This window comes from Lissotriton helveticus, chromosome 6 (assembly GCF_964261635.1).
Source record: "Lissotriton helveticus chromosome 6, aLisHel1.1, whole genome shotgun sequence".
Classification (NCBI taxonomy): Eukaryota; Metazoa; Chordata; class Amphibia; order Caudata; family Salamandridae; genus Lissotriton; species Lissotriton helveticus.
Window position 1 is genome coordinate 651,242,623 of NC_136067.1, and position 22,574 is coordinate 651,265,196.

The 22,574-nt window shown below is 45.3% G+C and overlaps 1 protein-coding gene across 4 annotated transcripts in view; it reads left to right on the plus strand.

Annotated features, from left to right (window-relative positions):
- Positions 1-22,574, plus strand: part of TTK (TTK protein kinase) — an 894,856-nt gene that overhangs the window by 323,358 nt on the left and 548,924 nt on the right. For all 4 annotated transcript variants that reach the window (XM_078648117.1, XM_078648119.1, XM_078648116.1 and 1 more), the window contains exon 11: positions 12,280-12,464. In XM_078648117.1, coding sequence (XP_078504243.1) covers positions 12,280-12,464 — 185 coding nt within the window. The remainder of the gene's footprint in view (positions 1-12,279; positions 12,465-22,574) is intronic.

Sequence of the window (22,574 nt, forward strand, 5' to 3'; positions counted from 1 at the left end):
CGCCGGGCGGGCGTCATGTTGACTCATTGACATGATTGTACGGACGGCAAACACAAGTACGCATGCGTGGGGACGGAGGGTGAATTTTTACCCGTGCCCACGCATGCGCACTTATGTTTTGGCGGCGTTGCGCATGCCCATCAGGAGCCCTAATGGGCGTGCTGCGGGCGAGAAGGTACCTGTGCCCCTGGCGCCAGGATTGGCCAGGGGCGCTGTGAGCCTGTGACGTGTGCGGGACCGGCAGCAAGGTAAGAGTGTTATGTTATGTTATGTTATGTTATATTGGTTTTTATATAGCGCACGGCTACTCAAAAAGAGTGTCCCGGCGCTTGAGGTAAGGAGAACTACAGCAGAATAACATAACACAGTAAAAATAAGGGGAAGAAGAGTACACAGAGAGAACAAACAATTGGATGGCCTACTGGGTAAACAGCCAGGTTTTGAGGCCTTTCCTAAAAGCGAGAAGACTGGTGGCTCCCCGAAGTGTGAGCGGCAGTGAGTTCCACATCTGTGGCGCCAGCAGTCCGAAGGAGCGGCCACCCAGGCGGGCTCTCTTCACTCGCGGGACAGCCGCCAGGAATAGGGATTCTGACCTCAGGGAACGAGCCGGATGGTAAAAGGCAAGTCTCTTTTGGAGGTACTTCGCTCCCACCGCATGGAGAGCCTTATAGGCCAGAGTCAAAGCCTTAAAAGCAATCCGTTTGCGGATAGGAAGCCAGTGTAACGTCTGCAACAAACCCGCAGCACTAGCTCGTCTGTTCAGACCAAAAATGGCCCTGGCAGCAGCGTTCTGCGCGACTTGAAGCCGCTGTAGCAAATACTCTGGAAGTCCCAGGTAGAGAACGTTCGAATAATCTAGCCTAGAGCCGATCAAAGCCTGCACAGTCCACTTCCTATGCTCCTCAGACAGAAGGGGCAAAAACCTCCGCAGCATCTTTAGGAGACCGAAACAGGTGCCAGTCACACCGAGGATCTGGGCTTTCAGCGTTAACCCCTTATCCATCTTAACCCCTAAGTTCTTAGCAATTTGGGAAGAGCAAGACGGGGGGAACATAATAATGGGCCACCAGGCCTGCCAGTCTGGCTCCGTATCGCACCCAAAGAAGAGTACCTCGGACTTATCGGAATTGCACTTGAGGCTGTTCAGTTGGAACCATTTAAAAACAGCCCCAAGGCAATCCCGGATACTCTCCCCATCAAAGTCTCCTCCTCTCTTACAGGAGAAGAGGAGCTGGGTGGCGTCTGCGTAGGATACGATCTGGGCCCCGAATGACTCCGCCAACACCGCCAGAGGGGTCATAAAGATGTTTAAAAGGGACGGGCTCAAAATAGAGCCCTGTGGAACCCCGACTCCCAAAGGCGGCATCTCGGCGGAATCGGGGGAGGCCCAGACCGTTTGCCGGCGGCCAGCTAGAAAAGAGGAAAACCAGCTGAGCACCGTCCCCCGTAAGCCTATCTCATAGAGTCTTGCGAGAAGGCCATCATGGGGGACGGTGTCGAAAGCCGCCGACAAGTCCAACATCACCAGCATTGCTTTTTCCCCTCAGTATCCAAAACCCCTTTAATGTTTTCAGAGACCTCTAGGAGCGCAGTCTCTGTGCTGAGATTTGGGCTAAAGCCAGACTGGGTGGCATGCAGGATCTCGTGTGTCTCTAAAAAATTGGAGAGCACCGTCTGAACGTGCTTCTCCAAAATTTTCGCGAGAGCCGGCAGCAATGAAATAGGCCTATAGTTGACTGGGGCCTTCGGATCAAGACCAGGCTTCTTAAGCAAAGGGATGACCATTGCCTGCTTCCAGGCTTGTGGGACCACTCCCTGGCTCAGCGAGAGATTCAGGTGAGGGTTCGCCAGCAGATTGATCACTTCCGCGATTTTCCCCAGAAATTTAGCCGGGCACGGGTCCAGAGGCGACCCAGATTTAAGATGTGTGTTTTTCGGTGTTCCAGTAAACTAGCTTGCACAAATGACTTGAGATAGGACAGTGTGTTAATGATGTATGGATGCAGGATGGATGGGTGGATGGATGGGTGGATGCATGAATGATGGATGGGTGGATGCATGAATGATGGATGGATGGATGCATGCATGCATGAATGATGTATGGATGGATGCATGCATGATGGGTGGATGCATGATGGATGAATGGGTGGATGCATGAATGAATGATGTATGGCCAAAAGAAGCTTTGGGACCCTTCCTTTTTCTCAACCTCCTCCTTGACAGACCACCCCAAAACATTTCCATAAAGAGCTCAGGTAAATAATTAATAATAATTTTTGAAAAAAGAAAATTTTTCAAACGTCACCAAAGTTAGTAGCAGAACAAAAAACATTAGTACGATGTAAACTGTCCCCAAACTTATAACTGCACTGTGGCGGCTTTCCCTGTGCTAAATATATCTAAAAAATGACCATCTCTACTTATGCAAAATATCTATACCTATTCCACACTTTGCATTCCTTAATGGACCCTCCTCATTCAAGTAATTGTGCCATCCAGACTTTACCTCTGCTTGACTATCTTTCACAGTGGCACTCTCTAGACATAGTCATACCAGGGATCTTTTGCAATTTTGACAATCATCTCTGTTTGGTAATAAACATATCTGCCTACCCAAACTAAACTGGCCACCAAGTAAACAAGTCACACTGAATACACTGTACCATCTGAAAGTGCTAATGTATTTCTCAGATCTATCTGTAAAACCAATATTAAAATAAGTTTCCGCCCCCATTAAGACCCTAAGCTCTGAACTACCAAATGGCAAAGAAAACTCTTCTTTTTCTCCTTGCCAACTACAAAACTGTTCTATGTATCAGGTATTCCCACTCCGGGATAAAACATTTCTTTTATATGCGCACGAGTAGAGACTTTTTAGTCATTTCCTCCCTGTCATACTGAAGCCCATAGAATGATTAAACATCTTTCTTATCCACAGATCTCGCTTTGGGCTCTGCAATACAAACGACTATGAATACTAGTTTTACATGTCTTGTGGTATTTATAAACTAGCTTCTGGGGTCTGTTGGCACACATGTGGTGCCCCCCCTTTTTTGAGAGACTTAAGCTTGGGAGCCTATTTAGGCTCGTTTTTCTGGTTTAACTCAGTCACCTACAGTGGGCGCATGATAGGAATGCAGTGTCTCCCTATCAGACATGCGCGTCGATTTGGCTATATGCATGATTGAGTGACTTTTCCACAAGCTGTTTTTCATTTGTGTTTCATTCGCTTTATTTTTTATCCGTCTTACCTCATAGGAAGCTATCTTGTAACAATTTTTCGTCTGCATGCGATTAATTAATGTGCACACGAACTGAATGACATCCCTCGTCAGCTGGATGTCATTGCGCATGTGCGGGAAGAGTAGTGTTTCTCTTTCTCTCGCGTTTGCACCCACACGCCTATTCTGACTGGTTTTCCGGCAGCTATAAAACTACCGAGGGTGTCTTGACTAAACACCTCCACTGCCGCTCGATATACTAAGTGGGAGCACCGACGGACAGGTGAGTCCCCTGTTTCCTCTCCGCTACTAGGGAGCTCCCCTCGCTTATACTAGGCTGAGCATTTTTAAGCCGAGCAGTCTGGACGGCCCTAAGAGCCTATCAGACTTGGGGATTTAGGAACTTCAGACTTGATACTTCTGGGCATTTGAGTAGCCCTTTATTATGGATAATGCGTGGTTCTGTTTTTAGGAACTCCTATCACTTATTACACAGTGTTTTGGAGGTAGTTATCTGGGAGTTATTAAGAAGCCATTCAGAGGCTTAGTTCTAGATATTCTTTTGACAAGTAGTACACCTATTGTTTTGCAGGTGTTTGGCTGTGGGTTAGTGGCTTGGTGGTACAGGTGGGTTGCTATCACACGTCTGTTGGGTTGCTGTGCAGAGCAATTGGCGGGGACACTTTAGACTTTGATGCTTACTGTGTCCTCTTTTTCTGCACCTTAGAGCGGGGCTTCATTCTCCCGAGCGGTTGCCGGGTGAGGTGAGGTCTTCACCCACACAAAGCTGGGTGAGTAGCAACGTGAGGAAATGCCTCATGTTGCCTAAGTTAATATGCTTGTTTATACAATACTGAATACAAATTATTCAGTTAGGTGTGCATTGTTTGTATTGTCTCTGTGTATTCATACAGGTGTGTGTGTGTGTAATGTAGTGTTTTTTCGAAACAATTTCTGTTTTTTAGGAAGAAGATGTTCTTCTCTCCTTCCAGTGGGCATCCAAATGTGATGGTTACCGGTAGATATGTAACTTTTTCTAGTACATTAATTATCTGTTTCACTTAATTTAAGAATTATGGTTGCAGTAGCCTTCTTTATCTATGGTCCTGAAGAAAGCCGGGGCAATGCCCCACAGGCTGAAACATGTCGACCGTCATACTCTGCGCCATAGGGTAGTCTTACTACCCGGCGTGTTTTTAACAATTGACACACAGATTGCGTTTAGAATGAGACACAGCGCCTGTGTAGTTATTTTTATTCATTATTTTCCTTTGAGCACTGCACTTTAGAGAACACCATTTCACATGGGACATCGCGGCTAGTCTTTTGACATCCATCTCCACATCGGCACTGCTTGGCCAGTTGTGCGATGGCATGATCAACTAATTTCCCACATGATGTCAACTCCACCATAAAGGGTGGTCTGATGGGATTTTTTCAAGCTGATGCTCCCACCAACATACGTGCACCCATGCACCCACTGTTACACATTTGGCATTACAATTGCACACCCTCTTCTAGACCTGATCTGCTCTGTTGTGTGTTGTGTATAATAGAGTAGGGGAGCGAGCAGAGAGGTCACTAAACATTCCCCTTGACCCTCCACATACTTTTTTGTTTTTTAGTAACTACAAAACTGTCCCAACTCTAAAGGATTGAAAAGGCTGTTTAAACAAGCTCTCTCTCGCTCCAAATACCCAACTTGTGTCTGAAGTTTTGAGATGTCTTTCTTCCTTTAAATTGTTGGTTGCTTTTGTCCCACTTCTCCTCCTACTCGCTCCGTCTTTAAAGTAGAATGTTTCTGGTGTATGAAGAACATTATAAATACGGTGATTATTCGCACCACATGTACATATACTACCGCCATCCGAAATGTAATGCATCAAACTGCGACACTTGCAAATCATTCTCATCCAAAACTCTATGTGACAGACTCTTGTGCCTCACTTTGTTTACTGAGCACAAGAGAGATGCCCTCCTTTTAGGAGATGGTCCTATGATAAGTGCTCCTTTGAGAACATTTGAATAACAAGCATTTGCAATGCAATAGGTCTCGCATTTACGCGAGTTCAAGCTATTGGCATTGTAAAGGACAATGCCTTTTATTTTAGTTTTAGTTTTTAAAACATAAATAAAAGGCATTGTCATTTATGATGCCAATAGCTTAAACTCGCATAAATGCGAGACCAATTGCATTGCAAATGCTTTTTTTCTGTTGATTTCCTTAATATTGAAACAAACATTGCCTACAGCAAACTCAAATCTGCGCAGTCCACCATACATGGCAAAACATTTGTACAAAGTGTCTTTACAAGTTCAAAATGTCCCCAATGTGCAAACGTGCCACTGTTTTAGATATCCAAAACACAAATTGGGGTCACTATTATTTCAGTGCCTGGGCCAATTTTCTGACCCATCTCGACCCTATAGACTTGACCCTTCTTCGAGACTCCAAAGGCTGAAATGCATGACCCTGGTGAACCTGGCTACTATGCTGTTATCACTGCATTTCAGTAATATAGGGAGAGATTGGGCGAGTAGTTGGTTAGGTTTTATATTTTACCCATCGCAAGAATTAAAACAAAAAAAAAACGAAATCACAACGTAATGCTGTATAATGCTAATAAAAACGAAAAGCTATCTGCCACAGGGGAACTTGGAAATAAAAGGCGGTTTCCATTTCGTTTTGTGTTAAAGACCATCCCCTATCCAATTCAACCCCCAATGCTCCCTCCTCCTCGCAAGCCGAGTTCCTCCCCGTCGAGCTGCTGAGATCAGCGCCATTTGTTTTCACGTATTGGCTTTAGGTGGCACATTTCCTGGAAGGCCATTATATTTCTGAAAAGGCGGCCGTTTCCAAGCTGCAGCGGCGTCACAACTGAATTTAAAAACAAGTGCGGGTCGGGGATAGGCTGTGCGTGTTTGTTTTCACCAGAGAGCTGTGTGTCTGTGTCTGGGCATTCCGGACGCTTGTCAGCATACCCAGCAGAGAAAGTTCACTGGAGACGAGGGGAGGTGCGGGGAAAAAAAACACTTTCCGAAAAGGAAAGTGGTCTGCACTCGGAGCTGCCACCATAACCACCCTGGGCCAGCCAATCACGGAGAAGCAGTGCGAACACGCACCAAATTAGGAAAGTAAACATGGAGGGGATGTGACAGAGGAGGGGCGTGGAGCGCGAGCCTTGTGAAAACATTCTCCTTCAGAGCTAGCAGCGGCAGTGGGAAGGGAGCTGGCCCACGGTGGCTCCAGGCCTGTTCCTTTCAGGCACACCCCACGCCATGCCCTGCAAGCCAGATGCAATGTTTACTAGTAACACTGCAGCAGCCAAAGTCCATGCAGCTATACATACACAACACACGCGCCACGTGATTACAGCGCTGCTTTTTCACGCTGGTTTCCTGTAGTGTAAACAATGCCAGCCGCCCAACCTGGGCTGGAAATTGTGGGATCCAAGTTACACAATCTGCCAGTGTTCGCCAGGGTTTTGGGAGTTTCTCCTCTGTAGAGCATTTCAAGGATGGGGCGGATAAATACACAGGTAAATCAGAGCAGGCGTCCAGCGCAATGTTTATAGCTAGAGGTCATAATATTCAAGCCAGGATCTGAAAGAAGGCGATGGTAACAGGTACACTAGGCCGAGGCGCAGGCGGCACCGAAATTATGCGGCAGTAGAGGGCTGACTGGAACAGCCAGCAAAAAAAATGCAAATAATGGGCATACTCCGGCACATCCTTGGAAAGCATTATTTCACGATTTATTCTTATCAAACATTTCTGGGAAAAGATCTTACCTCAATTGAGCTAGTTTAACACCTGAATATATGAATACGTATCTATGCACGGTCCAAAGGATAATGCATAGCGGCCCCACATGTGAGTTTCTTTTAATAACATTTGATCCCTTTGAGCTAGAACGCATGTTTTGGTCACTTGTGCAAATCATGCAGCAGATGGTGGAGTATGTGTCAAGGGTGGTACATGAACTATTATGAAGAAAAAGCTGCAGAATCTCATATTCGCAGCAGCCCGGAGACCAAGGCTCACAATCTGCCCCTTGCTTTAAATCTACTAAGTTTCCGTGTGCCACCAGCCACTCGGCTCGGAATTCTAGGTTCTGGTCAAAGTTGAGATCAGAAATATGGGATACATTCCACTCCTGTAACAGAAGGTACTGAATAAGTCCCAATTCTTCTCAATTCACGTGCAAAAACTGCAACTCCCAATGGGTGTACCACAAAAAGCAGCCACTCCAAGATGGAAGCAAAAAGTGCATCAGTTGTTGTCCATTTGCTCTGCACAGAACACCCAATTCTAGCACACAACTGATATATCAAGGTATCTTCCTTTTCCAAATATCCAAAAGTGAACTACGAAATGCTCCAAGTTCCTCCTCTTTCAGCAACCCTGGTTCCGGTCTTGAACCACTCACAACTATTCAATAGACAGAAAGATGGGTATCACGTGTACTCCAGGACTCTCAGATCAATACCATGTTCTGAAAATAAGACGTGCACGCGCACTGACCAAAACGAAACCTATCGTGGGGCGGGACTTCCGTCTTGTGAAGCCCGCGCCCACAGAGTGCCTGGCCAGAGGAGCAGCGGTGACGCGGGCCTCCCATGCCCGAGGGAGAGCCCCGCGGAGGCTGCCGAAGTACGGAGTGCCGGTGAGTGGGGCTTAGTTGCAGGGGGGAGGGGGTGCGGCGGGGGGGTGTCTTGGTGCGCTCGTGTGTGTGTGTGTGTGTGTGTGTGTGTGTGTGTGTGCGGGCGCGCGCGTGTGTGTGTGTGTGCGGCGGGGGGGTGGGGGCGTGTGTATATGCACGGCGGCGGCGAGGGGGGGTTCTCTATGTGTGTGTGTGTGTGTGTGCGTGGCGGGGGGTGGGGGCGTTCTCTGTGTTCGTGTATGCGCGGCGGGGGGGTTGGGGGTTGTGTGTGTGTGTGCGTGTGCGCGGCGGCGAGGGGAGGGGGTTCTGTATGTGTGTGTGTGTGCGTGATTGTGTGTCTGCTTCCAAGGAGCCATGGGAGACAGGAAGCGCGCGCGACCTGATCCGTTTACGCGAGCGTGCACATCACTTGTCTCCTGTCTCCCTTGGCTCCTTGAAAGCAGAAATGATCACAATAGAGTCTTGCAGCGACGATCGCTTCGCGATCGATTCGCAGCGAGACCTAAAAAGGTGCAGATGTGGAAGCACCTGGAGGTGCTTTGGGTGTTCACTGAAAGAAATTGATATCCTCATGAATCTCTCTGTACAAAAAGGCAGTTTGCCTCTTTTGATGCAACCTCCATTCATCATGTGCTTCAAAAAATGATGGTAGAAATAGCTGCTGTAGATCTCGTATCACCTTCACTGCCTACGCAGTGGTTGACCGCCTTATTGAAGAAAATGATCAAGACTTCTGCTCCTCGGCTGTTATCATTGTTGCCGATCACCTCATCCTCATTGGCATCATCTAATGTCCCTTAGTGGTAGTAGCCCTTTTAATGGGGCTCCTTGACGTTGAGGTTCACCACTTTGTATTTGACTTTCACTGTGTTTTACTTGGTCACCCCCTCTTCAGCAGTCTTCTCATCTTTGACGGGTGTTTTAGCAGTACCAGCTGCAGTTTCTCCAACAACAGTAATTCCTTCTGCATCTAGGTGTTGGGTTTGGCCATATTTTCATTCTGCCATCATCTGAAGTACCACTGAGCTACCGTAATCACTTCTTACCTCTAAAGGTACCCATGTATCCATATCAGAAACTGATGAGGAATACGATGATTTTCAGGAGATTCAGATGAGGAGCAGCCTCAATTGATGTACAGTCTGCAGCAGTTGAAAATTCATTATGAGCAACCTCAATGAAGATGCTAACCATTTTAATTGGTATGAGCCTTACTAGCAACACAGTTTCGCCAGGGCAATGCGCTGTCCAATGGAACTACACTTGGGGCAGGTTCCTGTTGGTTTCTTCCAATCATTTCAACAAATGATAGAGAATTTTTTCACACGGCTTGCAAATCTATTTGTGCCTGAATGTCAGCCGACTTAGACCACATCCTCTGGAGTTGAGTGTGTAACTGAGCACAGAGGTTCGTGGGGATGAATCTTAGGATGAGAATAATGGACCAGAACATGAAATGTGGACCTCAATACTGATGATTTTTTCTTTAATGTATTTATTTGAGTTTTATATAGCGCTGGCTAGACCCAGAGGTATCAGAGCGCTGTACATAAGAAAACAGCGTGTGACAAGTTACAAAAATATTCACAATTAAATTACAGAATGATTACATATTCAATACAGCAGTTATTAGCGAACACAAGAATCAAGATCCAAAAAGGCCAGGGAGAGCAGGGACGAGACATATGTCCGAAGTCCGGCTGTGTAGGTGATGGCCATAGCGATGTCAGAACCAGTCTCCCCTATAGCTGGCAGAGCAGCTCCACCGGGAGTCGGTCATGCGGTTAGGACTCTGCTGGATAAGAGTGAGGATCAGGAAGAGACCGAAAGTCTTGAGTTCCGAGACGGGCGAGTGAAGATGGCAAGGGTGGCACGATAGGAAAGGGTGTGTAGTTTTGCTGCCATCTTGTAGTTTGGCAAGTCAGTCAGTTGATTTCAATGATTCTGTAGCTGAGAATGTTTCTGGGTCATTGGTTTGTTTACTCAGCTATGCCAGTTATCCTAATAGAGCATCGGGACCCCCATTGTCTAATGGGACATTGTCCCTCACTGGCAGAAATACCTTGTTGGGTGCCATTTTAGGGTCAGGCTCAGTAAGTTCTGGTTAGAAAGCAGTCTGAGTTTTATAGAGGGTAGAATTAGGCGCCATCAGGATTCTCAAAACCCACTTTGGGATCATATATGGCTGTTTATTCATCCACCCACCCACAGTCTCAAGAGATTGTCCGCTGTGTATCTCGTAGGACACTGCCGGTCGTGCTAGAGTTCTCCTCCCACTACAGCAGTGACTGTGCCATGTTAGCAGGGTTGGTACGCAAGATGGGTCAACAAGCACTTTGAGGTGAGGGTCGAGGGGTGGGGTGGGGGGGGGGGTTGATTGCTGGTTGGAGCGGTGGCCGATGGCAATACAGTGCACTTCATTCAGCCCCAGGCGCTTGTTTGCAGCTCCCCGGGCACCCTCTTAGTTTATTCGGAGGGACGTCACAACAGATATTTCAGCTGAGACGGATCAGGGAAGGGCCAAAATAGTCTCTGTGAGATCAGTCTAAGTTCCGGTTGTGGAAACTTGGGAGAGGAAGGTTGGCAATGCGGTGAAAACACTGATTCGGAGGTTGGATAGAGGGTTCGCCACGGAGCATCAGCTTCTAGCGGCCATTATGGGAGCTGGCTTCTCCTCCCTTGACATAAATAAGTTCCTGGGTCCATTTCTCCAAACGTGGTTTGATTTCCAGATCATCTTCACAACCTGTGAGTTTTCGAGTAACTCCATTTCCTGCAGATGATTCCACTTAGTCCATCTCGCAATCGTTTTAACTGCGCAATTTTTGCACCTTTTACCGTATTCTTTGATGATGGCTTTCTTGTTGAAGTTGATTACCCACCGAAATGCACGATGAAGATAGAAGGCACAGGATAATCGATAATTTAAGCCTCATCCGTTCCATCTACAGAGAGTATTAATCATAGTATCTGTGTTATCAAAGATATGGAAACTTGATGAACCAATTCACCAAATTGATGTTATGTAAACTAATGATGTATTATACATTGTTTGCTAGGTACCGTGCAATATTATTGTAGATCTCCATAAGAGTGAGGAGTATAAATGAAGGAGTGAATGTTGTATGATGATGCATCCCTAGGTGCATTTGAAGTATGAACTATTTATACTTATTAATATTAGTCTCAATTTCCTGTTTTCTATGAATCATTGCATTGATGCTGAATGCTAATAAAGTTGATATAGTACTTGTTTGAGTTTATTTTCTAGTCCGGAATTTACCTAATTTAACATTCTGTTGCCAGGGGAGGGGGGGGGGGGTTGTAATACAATAGTTATTTTCCCTCTCTCCGGAACGTTTATCAATGGCAGAGGTTCCCCATTTCTTTACAACATTTGTTGGGATTCATTTTTCCCTCCTGGATGTTTTAAAAGGTGGCTTTATTTTGTGAATTTTAAAGTGTTTCTATGATAGCACAAGTATCTGTTTTCTCTCTAAGGTATGTTTTGTTCCCTTTTTTCAAATTCCACCATCACTGACTCATCCATATCCAGTTATTTTGATCAATACCTGCCACATGCTTACTTATAAAACACACAACAAACTGAATTGTTTGAAGCAGCAGGTAGAGGAAGCTTCCCAGAACTGTAATTAGTGCCCAGATTTGAAAAGCACTGCAGAACCTTCCAAATGGTAACCATGCGCTTTCAAATGCCGTAAAATAGCAAAAGAAAGGAAAAAAATGGTAAAAGGTTCCTATTTATTTACTGGGCAAGGATATTTGGATCCCAGTACTGTAAAGAGATGCACTTAAAATTGTTAGCAGAGCTATCATGAGGTCTTTCTGCAGGTGTAACGTAGGCAGGAGACTAGGATTGAGAAGCATAGTCAATTATGTCTGAAAAGTGCAGCGAGTAAACATGTTGATCTATTGACTGAACTGTAGGTCAGTGATAGCAAAGAATAATGCAAGATTCCAGCTTGAAGACTTGAGTGCAGCTACCATGGTGGATGGAAATGTATGATGTGCTTGGCTTTTGTTTCTATTTTTATGAGCTACTCAGTGTTGTCATACTATCACTGCTAAATAATAAACACTTCATTTATGTAATATTTAGTAGAATATATTTCAATGATTAAACAAGACAATATCCAGCAAGTGGTTGTTGAAAATTTGGTACAAAGAGACTGTCAAATGTTTGCTTATGATTGTGCACAAAATGAAAATACTCTACCTCTTAAAATGCATCATTGCCACAGCATCAGATGCTAGCACTTAGCTGTGCTAGCATCCACAGTAAGAATGTGAATCTCAAACAAGACCATTATAAATTGCACAGAGTCCTAAAATATTTGTATTCTAATATTTGAAAATTGTGTGGCTTTTATGCAGAAACGGAAATGATGGACATTGAGGTACATAATCCTGACTTAAACCACCAAGAAAAGAAACTTTGCGAATCAGCACAAAATATTCAGCCAAGCCACAGCAGTGAGCATCCAGGACAGTTTAAAATGAATCCTGTTGAAACTGCATGGAAGGTTCCAGAAAGTGTATGCCCTCTCAGTGCTGTGGAGGTATTGTATCTTCAAATACACATCCATCTTTATACATTACAAATATGATGATGCCTGGTTTTTATTTTAGCTTATTAAAGTATCTTTTACTGGTTTATTTATTGGTATACTTGTACTACTCTAGATCATAACTGTACCAATTTTGATATCTGTTCCAATTGTTATTTCGTTGGTTTAGTCTATAGATACAGCAGTGGGCGTAGTCGTGTCTTTAAAATGTTGCAGAGATTCTGCTTATTTAAATGTCTGGATTACTGGGTCTAATTGTACCCTATTGTTGTGTAAACACACAACCCCCATCACCTTTGATAGTTTTTATACAGATGCCTCTAACCACAGAACATTAATCAATGTGCAGAAATAAACACAAACTTTACGAACATTAGACTGAATGCCTTTTATGCACAGATAAGCCATATACTTGGCCAACCCTCTGCTCACAGTAACACTTTTCACATCAATACTCTATTCACTAACCTCTATCAAAAAGATGTTGGGCAAAAGTTGTAACAGGCAAGTCATTTAGTTCGCTGTCTCAATCAAAATTAAATCACCACAGCTTGATTAATGAAACAAACTAGGGAGTCCTGAGTTTTGGGTTAAAATCGCAGAAAATTGCCTCTAACTATCCACATCCGTCATATAAATCTTGAATGTAAATACAACCAGGTATTCTCTAATAGCCAGAATAAGTCAACATACTTTACATGTCATATCTTACAATCCTCTAGTTACATCACATAAAAAGCAAATCCAAACAAGTGACATATGTATTCTTCAAAAATAATTTTGTTGCAACAATGACCACATCATAAATAGCAATATTAACATCGTAAAGCAAGATTAAACGGGCTTCTTCATAAAGTGCATATGTTCATTCCATAATTTAATTATTTGTTCCATCTTGTCACCCATCACTAACAGAAATGTTCTTATAGTTACATAAGCGTAGAGTTGCGTCGGGTTGAATGGAAACACTTTTGCTGGGCACATCAGCTGGACTCTTCACCTTTTGCAGCCTACATCAGAACTGAAATAGTGCAAAATAATATTGAGCTTTTTTTTTAAACTACATTGAACAAAATAATTGGTGCTTCCAGTCATTCAAATATGACTGTCAAAGCAATTCTTATTTGAAATGACCTTCCCCATGTCGGTCACTGCTGGCGTGCAAGACCCAGTGGAGCTGTATAGGGATGTTTGTAGTATTTATTTTTTTCCATTATGATGTTAAACTGAAAAATCTACGAAAGTTTTATTCAGGAGAATCCTATTTATTCCAAAATACACCTTCCCCTATTAGTACTAGAATGCAAATCACACTTTGCTTCCTCTTTCTTACTATTCGAAAGTATTGAATTTGCATAGCATAACACAACTTATGTATTTGTAAAGCACGCGATCACCCAGAAGGGTATCTTAGCACTGAATAACAGGTATTTACTCAGTCGTACTCACTTTATCGAACCCCAAAGGATGAAAGGCTGAGTGGACCCGTCTGTATTTGAATCTATGACCATAAGGTCGAAGAGATGCCTCAACTGTGGACGCATTAGTCCACTGAGCCACCAGACTCTGCTTTATCGGTTTTGAACACAATTTACCATAGATTATTTATACCAACTTCTTTGGAAGAACTACACGTATTTGCTGAGCAGTGTGCCCAAAAAGTGAGGTTTGCAGCACACGTAGCTGTGGATCACGGGCTGTGCATGCTCCTGCAATATTGTTGAGCTTGGATGATTGCAAGTTTTTTTGTAAAGTGACTTGTGCCACCCACCTCCATTGGAGACATCAACGTAACTTGACAAAGACACCACCTTCGATTGTATTATCAATTGTATTATCCTCTCTTCGGTCAAATAGAGTACTCCATCACCATTTTACCACTGGACAGCCAGGGAGAAAAAGCATGAAATCCAAGAAAAGGTGAAGCACAGACATGTCGAGTTAAACACCAAGAAGTAGGTCGTATGAAAATTATTCATTTGGAGGAAGGGTATGAAGGTTACTCAATTCAAGTTTTGTCCCTCTTGCAATAAGTTACCCATTTAAGACTAACATTTGGTTAGGCCGCTCCTGTTTACCAAGTGTCTGCAACAAGCCCAACTGCTTGGCATGCGACACCTTTTGATCATCTAAACCTATCTGGGCACTGACTGGATAAGAGTTGGGCACATTTTCAGAAATGGACTGCCTGGATTCTACAGAATCCCCCTTTGGGCAAGTAGCCAAGGACATAGGAGGATTTGAGTCCAATGACAAGAGTGGAGGCACAATTGGTGCACTGAAGACAGAAAGGGAGCAGAGACAGCAGCTATGGAGAATCTCTACCTCCAGCCCCCCCCTATTGAAACCCATCTAGGACAAATACTATTGCTCATACATCTGGGGATGATACCCAGGACCAGGCTTAATGTCACTGGCCTAGAAAAAACTCCTCTCACGCAGAGGGACCTCCCTCAGGAGATAAACCACAAAAGGAGATTCCACTCAGTAAGGAATGGTTCAAAGAGCCAACACCGAAAAAGACTTAGCAGTTTGCAGTACTTCCTGTGATGGATACCAATCTGCGCTCTACAACACTTATTAAAAAAGAGGCAATCAAATAGTGCTATGCTGTACTTCCTACTCCCCGTTCCAAAAGTACAAGACACTGTGAACAAACTTTGATTTACTAGCACTAAATTATTGCATAATCTCAGATCACTTTAAGATTGTTTCCATGTAAGACCTCATCCCACTTCCAAAAAAGGGAAACCATCTGACCATGTGTGATCGAAAGACATGCACATTCACTCCTCCATGCAGCAGGCTGCCTGCATGGAGAACAGGGAAGTGCGCGTGACTGCATTGGGTGGCCGAGAGGACTGACCAAACAGTCATTGTGCACTTGAGAGGGCAAACCACTTCACCGCTGCCCTGCTCGGTGAGCAGAGCAGCCCCGCCCATCCGCCCGCAAAGAAAACCTAGGAAAAACGACACAGGGTTGTGGCTCTTACCCAGCAAGGCTAAGCCTAATCAATCAAAAGAACAACACAAATGCCAGTACTGGACGTCACTTATACGTATTTATGCCGACCTTTATGAAAAAAGCATACTGGTCCGTTTTTTTAACTTACGTCACTAGTTTATTGATTCATTTTTTTCACTAGTTGAGCATTATTTTTTCATAAACATATCAATACTTTTTTTTGTGTATGTACAAATATAAAACATTACAATACATCAGAGTCTCAATACACAATACAATTTACAAATTTACAACACATCCAACTCACACACTGGCCAATACATTCATCCTTCCCTAACATACAAAATATACACTTTGGTCCTAATGTCAATAGTGAATTCTCTGTCCATATGAATGATTTAGCTTCAACCGTTTTAATTTGGTTAGCAAAAATAGTTTAGAAGTCGAACCCTGCTTTTTCAATACAATTCACGCAAGTTTCCAGTTGACAAAAGGCACCAAAACAGGTCGACACATTTCGAACCCCCAAATGCGGGGTTCTCCTCAGGACCAACAATTTCTTATTAGTATGAAATGCACTTCTAATAGAGGTGATATTTTAGATGAGACACTCTATTTAATAGTGTGGCGGCATGATCGCATGAGGCTGTGACCGAATTCCGTGCTGTAATTGATTGCTCTAAAACTTCGCGTTTTTCTTTGTTCGCGTCCTTGATTCAGGTTTTCTTGCGTCTCTCACAGTGATCAAAAAAGTCTGCAAAGGAAACCTAACATGATGATAACTGAAAGTTATTATCATGTTATGTTTCGTCTTCTCGCACTGCTTGAAAGCAGTGGGGCGATGCACCTCCGCCATAGTGCAGGAGCTGCCACTGTTACCTAAGGTTTGTGGTAAGTAGAACACATTATAAGATAAAATGCTTAAATATGGCGGTGGCTTACTTGAAGCACAACCAAGTTAATGTATTTCGCTGTCTAGACACTTGGCCTATAAAGGGGCCAAGTTTCATTGAACACTTTGCCCTCACTCAACAATTTAGCCAACTGATCCACAAATTGCCTACAGCATGCAAACTGGTTTCTGGGAGCAAAAATTAAATTGTGTGACAGCTAAATCTTACCGCAGCATCTAGAGAGTATGAGATTTCAAAGGCTACTACCCATTTTCCTACTAATACATCCTCTGATTGTGAGACTGATAATGAAACTGCTAGGAATGATGGTGTCCTACATCACATTACAAATGAACATAAGCCTATGTTGCATCCTTAATAAGAATGTCTAACTGACCCAGGGTCTCAAGTTACGGGAAAATTGAAAGGTTTAGTGTTGGTGGAGCCCAGTGTTTGCCACATTCTGCAGTGGTGGAACAAGGAACATTTATCACTGGACAGATCATTTGTAGACCCCACACCCGATAAGGTTGGGGACCAGAAACAAACTCTCTTAGGAGTCAGGCCCATTGGTTCACCCTAGAGGACATTTCAAATCATTGTATTCGAGCTGAGGGCAGTACAACTAGTCCTTTCTGATGTTGATTCTAGACAAGGTTGTAACGATTTGCACCAACAGCATGACCACAGTGTTTACCTATAGAAGCATGGAGGGACACACGTTCTCCAACTTGCAAAGTTGGTTCAGGAAATTTAGTAGTGGGCACTGTTATTGAATTTGCTTATTAGCAAAGCATCTACTACTAGTACAGCATAAAAGTCTCATTGATAGCAGAGAAAGGTATGTGAGCTCTCAAGAATGCCTGTGCCATTTAGACTAATATTGCAGATCTTGGAAAGTTTCACTATGACATTAACCTCTTGAAGAACCGGATAAACCCACTTACAGGGTCTCAGCGGTGGGGGAACCGCCCAAATCTTCCATACCCTTCATACGTAGTAAAAGGAGACGCAGGAGCCTTCATCTGCAGGAGGAACACAGATTTATTTCAATAGTTCGTGCTATGGAACAGAGTCCAAAGCCAGTCAAAGACAAGATAGAGGAGGCTGCTACTTCACTCTGTAGCTTACATGCCTTTTATATGTCTCTTAGTACATTCATTTGGCTGTTAGTCCATTATTCACTCAGGGCAGTGTTTGTTGTTGATTAGCTGGACCCAGGTGGTGTTTGTAGTTAGTGACCTGGTCAAGGCTTGGTACACAGAGCATTGTCCACTCTGCTTTGATCAGGGCTCTTTCTTTCAGGTGATTGTTCACCTGCCTGATCAAAGCCGGGTCTTTAAAGTCATTGTTTACCCACCCTGATTAGGAGCCAGCAGTCAGACCATTGTCCAGATAACCTGATCAGGATGTCAAGGATGTGTTATCAGGCTGGGAGCAGGAGAGGAAAGATGAGTCATTAACTTGGAGTGAGGGCCATGTGGCTTTCTGATGAACTGCAGAGAACAGGGGGTTGGGCGGGTGACAGTTCCTGTGCAGAAATGCAGGCCTACAAAAATGGATTTTTGTCGTGCTGATAGAATTTTTCTTGTACAAAAGAAAAACGACCAGGTGGGTCCTGTGAAGGTGTTTGCCACGAGATGGCAATGTTAAAAACCAATGGAGTCCTGCTAAGAATGATTGTTGATCGAAAAATACTTTTCCTCAGACCCTCCTTTTGCCATAGAGTGGCAAATACTTTAGGAAATGTCAATGTTCATAAGGCCATCTGTTTCTTGCTGGATCATCACCATCATATTGGAGTTGTGAATGTTTGATGGCGGAGGCTTGATGGTCTGGACACACATTGTACAGAGCACTGGCAGGCACTGAAAGCACAGACAGCAGGAGACCAGGACAGCTACTCCTAAGGCAAGGAAGATGAGGACCCTCCAACCCCACTGGGAAAGAAGGCCCCAGATCCAGCCGGTGAGGGACCAGTTGCCTTCATCCAGATGCACTTCGGAAGAGAGACGATGAAGACGTTGGATGGCATTGTACACTGTAGGTGCGTTGTCCGGGATATACACGCAGCAGCTGGAGACGATCAATTTACATGCGCCACCACGATCAGCCAGGATGACGTCCGGTACCATGTGATTTTGGAGCGTTATGAGGCGGTCCGCCTGCAGTTCTGCAATGATGTTGGAGAGGGGACCAGCTGTTACTGTGATGGTGGCCTCAAGGACCCTGGTCAGTCCTCGGATAGCTCTACTGTTTGCCATGGGGCCCCAGAATGGAAGCATACCTTTGAAGAAGTCCCCAGCTTCCTGGCCTGTTATATCTTCTGCTGATATGACACCCCTACGTGAACGGCGCAGGGCGCCCTTCATTGTCAGATGGTAACCTCCATGGGTGGAATATGTTGGTGGAAGGAGGAAGGCCAGATAGCATGTACCAGACCAGTTACGGGGGAGCCAAGTGTAGGCGGGAGTTCCACAGATAAAGTAGGTGTTGGAGGATGCCCCCAACTTCAGAGGAGATGTGGAGTTTAGTGTCTTAGTGATGTCGCATATACTGGTGCCAACTTTCTTAGTCCCTAGGCCATGAAGGCAGAAACGGCCTTGCACATTTATGACATTTAAAGTGTCTTTCATTGGGCAGTATCTTTCTTGTGCGGAACCTCGAAAATGTTTGTCGAGTGGTGGAATTGAATACTACAATCTCACCGAGTTCATCTGGTGGTAGTAGCAATGTGGAAGAGCTGGTCTGGCAAAAAGGAGCACTGGTATTGCCAGATCTGTTCCGTCAGAAGTCATCACGGAATATTCCAAGGACAGGATGGGCAGTGCCATTGACAGTGAAGGCCTCCTGCATCAACATCCACCATGCAAGGCAAGACCCAGAGATGGAAAATGGATAAGGAAAGAATGGGACAGGATGTAGCATGGAACGTGGCATCAGTCCGCACACCCAGCAGTTGGAAGTGTTCATGATCAGTTGGTGGTGATGCAGCATTTGGATGAAGGTGTTATTGAAAAATTCTGCACGGCGGGGTAATTCGTGGGCTGGTAAGGAATAATATTGATCTGCAGGAGTCGGTATAGGAGTCGGTGATGTAGCAGGATGGAAGATCAGTAAGAGCCAACCAATGATAGATAGGAGGAGGGAGATAAACAGCGTTACCACGGTGGCCAGGAAGCATCTGCTATGCCGGAGACTGGCATCTCGTTTCCGGATACAGGTGTTTGGGAAGGCGGCCATTGTGCTAAGCCAGGGACCCCTAGTGGCTGTCTGTGATTGGTGGTTGCTTCACCAGAATGCAGAGGGCCGAGGGCCCTTGTGGTTTAGCTCAGTCTTACAAACGGCACTACTCTCAGCCTGGGAGGATCACAGCCCTACAGCCTTTGCCACCTGGCGAAGTCAAGGGCAAGCCTTCCGTCTGGAACGTAGATTATACCTGTCGGAAGCAGGGACAGTATGATCAGGAAACAGTAGTACTTGATGCTGAGTAGGATGTTGTCACTCTCCGCTTCAGTGGACGTGGAATGCAGCCTGGCGTCGCTGAATGGGACAAAGGTTGGAACTTCTGTGTCTCCCAGTCCTTCCCTCATCCACTCATCATAGGGGAGAGGTAGAGGGACACGCCTGGGTAGAGTGGACCCAGTTTTTCTGGCCATCCACTTTTACAGCAGTGCTGTTGGCCAATAGGACTTGGCGTAGTTGTGTCCAGCGGGGCTCGAGGCTCTTGGTCCGCTGGAAGTTCCTCACCAGGACCCAGTCACCAGGTTGGATGACGTGTCCTGGGCCCTCGCTTTTGTCTGGTATGGCCTCGTGCACCTGGTGATAACGAGTACGAAAGTTGTGAGTTGGATTGTACAGGTAATCAGTCAATACAGGGTATTCAACATCGGACAGTTTTTTAGGTTGAGGGACACCCTAGACATTGGCAGGCCTCCCGAACACAATCTCATGGGGTGATAATCCTATCCTGGTGTGGGCCGTTGTTCTAGTGGACAGTAGGGCCAAGGGCAGGGCATCAACCCAAGGGACACCGGTCTCAGCTACTATTTTGGCCATTTTAGTTTTTAGGATGCCATTGTATACCTCCACTAGACCTGCTGACTGGGGGTGGTTAGTGGCGTGAAATTTCTGCTTTATGCCTAGTGCTGTACAGATATGGTCCATGATTTGAGCTGTAAAGTGTGTCCCGTTGTCGCTCTAGACCAAGCGGGGCAAACCAAAGCGTGGGAAGTATTCCTTGAGTAGTACTTTGGCGGTAGTGATGGCAGTGCAGTCTTTGACGGGGTAGGCTTCCACCCATCTACTGAATGCACAGACCACTACCAGGACATATTTTAAGTTAATACACCTGTCCATCTGGATGTAGTCCTTTTGGAGGACTTCAAACGGGAAGATCGGAGGAGGGAATCCTCCCTTAGGAGTAACGATGCCTTTTCCGGGGTTGTGCATTAGGCAGACCATACATGTTCTAACCAGTTTTTCAGCATATGCAGGTATTTTGGAGTTGTACCATGTAGGTTCCAACAGTTTGCAAATTCCTTTTGGGCCAATGTGGGCAGGACCATGGGCCATTGTAACTACTGCCAGCACGTGACTGTCAGGCAACATCCATTGTCTCTCCGTGGTTGTACGGACCCAACAACCATCACTTCCCTCCTTTGCTAAGTGATCTTCCCACACTCTCAGTTCTTCAGGAGTAGTATGGGACTGAATGTCAAGCACACTGTACTGTATTTTCAACCATGCCCCCTTCTGTCACCCACCTAGCGGGACCTCCTACATACATTCCTTCCCTCTTCCTCAGCGCTGTTTGTCTGGCCGTCTGATCAGCAAGAGCATTGCCTTTCCCGACATAGTCTGTCACTTTCTTATGGGCTTGACATTTCATAATGGCCACCTTCTTGGGGAGGGACAGAATAACAGTCTGTGTATTAGGAGGCCATGTTGGATCTTGGTCCCATGGGAAGTAAGGAAATTCCTTTCTTTCCATCACCTCCCGAAGTTGTGGGCCACCCCGAAGGCATACTGGCTGTCGGTGTAGATATTTACCGTTATACCCTTGCTTAATTCACAGGCTCTAGTGAGGGCTACTAGTTCTGCTGTCTGGGCAGAGCACTGTGGAATCTGAGCTGTTTCGACTACCTTTTCTAATGTTGTGAGTGCGTAGGCAGCTGAGGTGTTACCATCTGGCCTTCTGAGACATGATCCGTCCACATATAGTGTACCTTCTGGGTCCTCTATCGGGGTATTCTGTAAGTCAACCCGTCACTTTGTCTCGTCCTCTGTCCTTAAAATGCAGTCATGTGGGTCTAAGCGGGCATCTGGAGTGTCCAGTGGAAGTAATGTGGCGGGGTTTAGTGCAGTACATCTTTTGATGTTAATGTGGCTGGAAAAGAGTGTAAGCTCATACCCTGTAAGTCGTGCGCTAGTGAGGTACTGTGTCTTGGTGTTGTTAAGGAGGGTGTCTCCAGAATGGGGGACCATCAGGGTCAGAGGGAGTTCATGACGATTCCTGCACTCTGATGGACCATGAGAGCGGCCGCAACTGTTGCCCGTAGGCATCCTGGGAGAGCCCTCGCAACAGGATCTAAGGTGGCTGAAAAATAGGCACATGGCCGTTGGTGACCTCCAAACATCTGGGTCAGGACTGCGCATGCACAGCCATCTGTCTCATGTACAAAAAGAAAAAATGGTTTTCTATAGTCAGGGGTACCGAGGACTGGAGCAGTGCACAGGGCCCTCTTCAAATCTCCGAAGGCCTGCGCATGCTCTGTAGTCCATGGAAAGGAACTGTCTGATACATGCTTGGTGGTGAGGGCAAGAAGGGGTTTGACTATGGCCGAAAAACTGGAAATCCACTGTCTACAGTATGAGGTTAGGCCTATGAAAGCTCGTACCTGCTTTTGTGTTCGTGGGGCCGTCATTGCATTGATAATGGCTACACGATCAGCGGTGAGTTGCCTTCCCTCCTTCGAGAGGAGATGACCTAAATAGGTCACCTTCTCGTGACAAAACTGAAGCTTTTTCAAAGAGACTTTATGGTTGTGGAGGGCTAGGTGGCGTAACAGACAGAGATTAGCTTCTTTACATGTTGGGGCAGAATTTGCAGCTCTGAGGAGGTAGTCTACATACTGCAATAGTGTTGAATTGTCAGGAAGTTCTAAGGAATCTAGTTGGCTTTTTGGGCTTGGCTGTAGATACTGGAGCTCTCAGTAAATCCTTGAGGGGCGCGGCAGAATC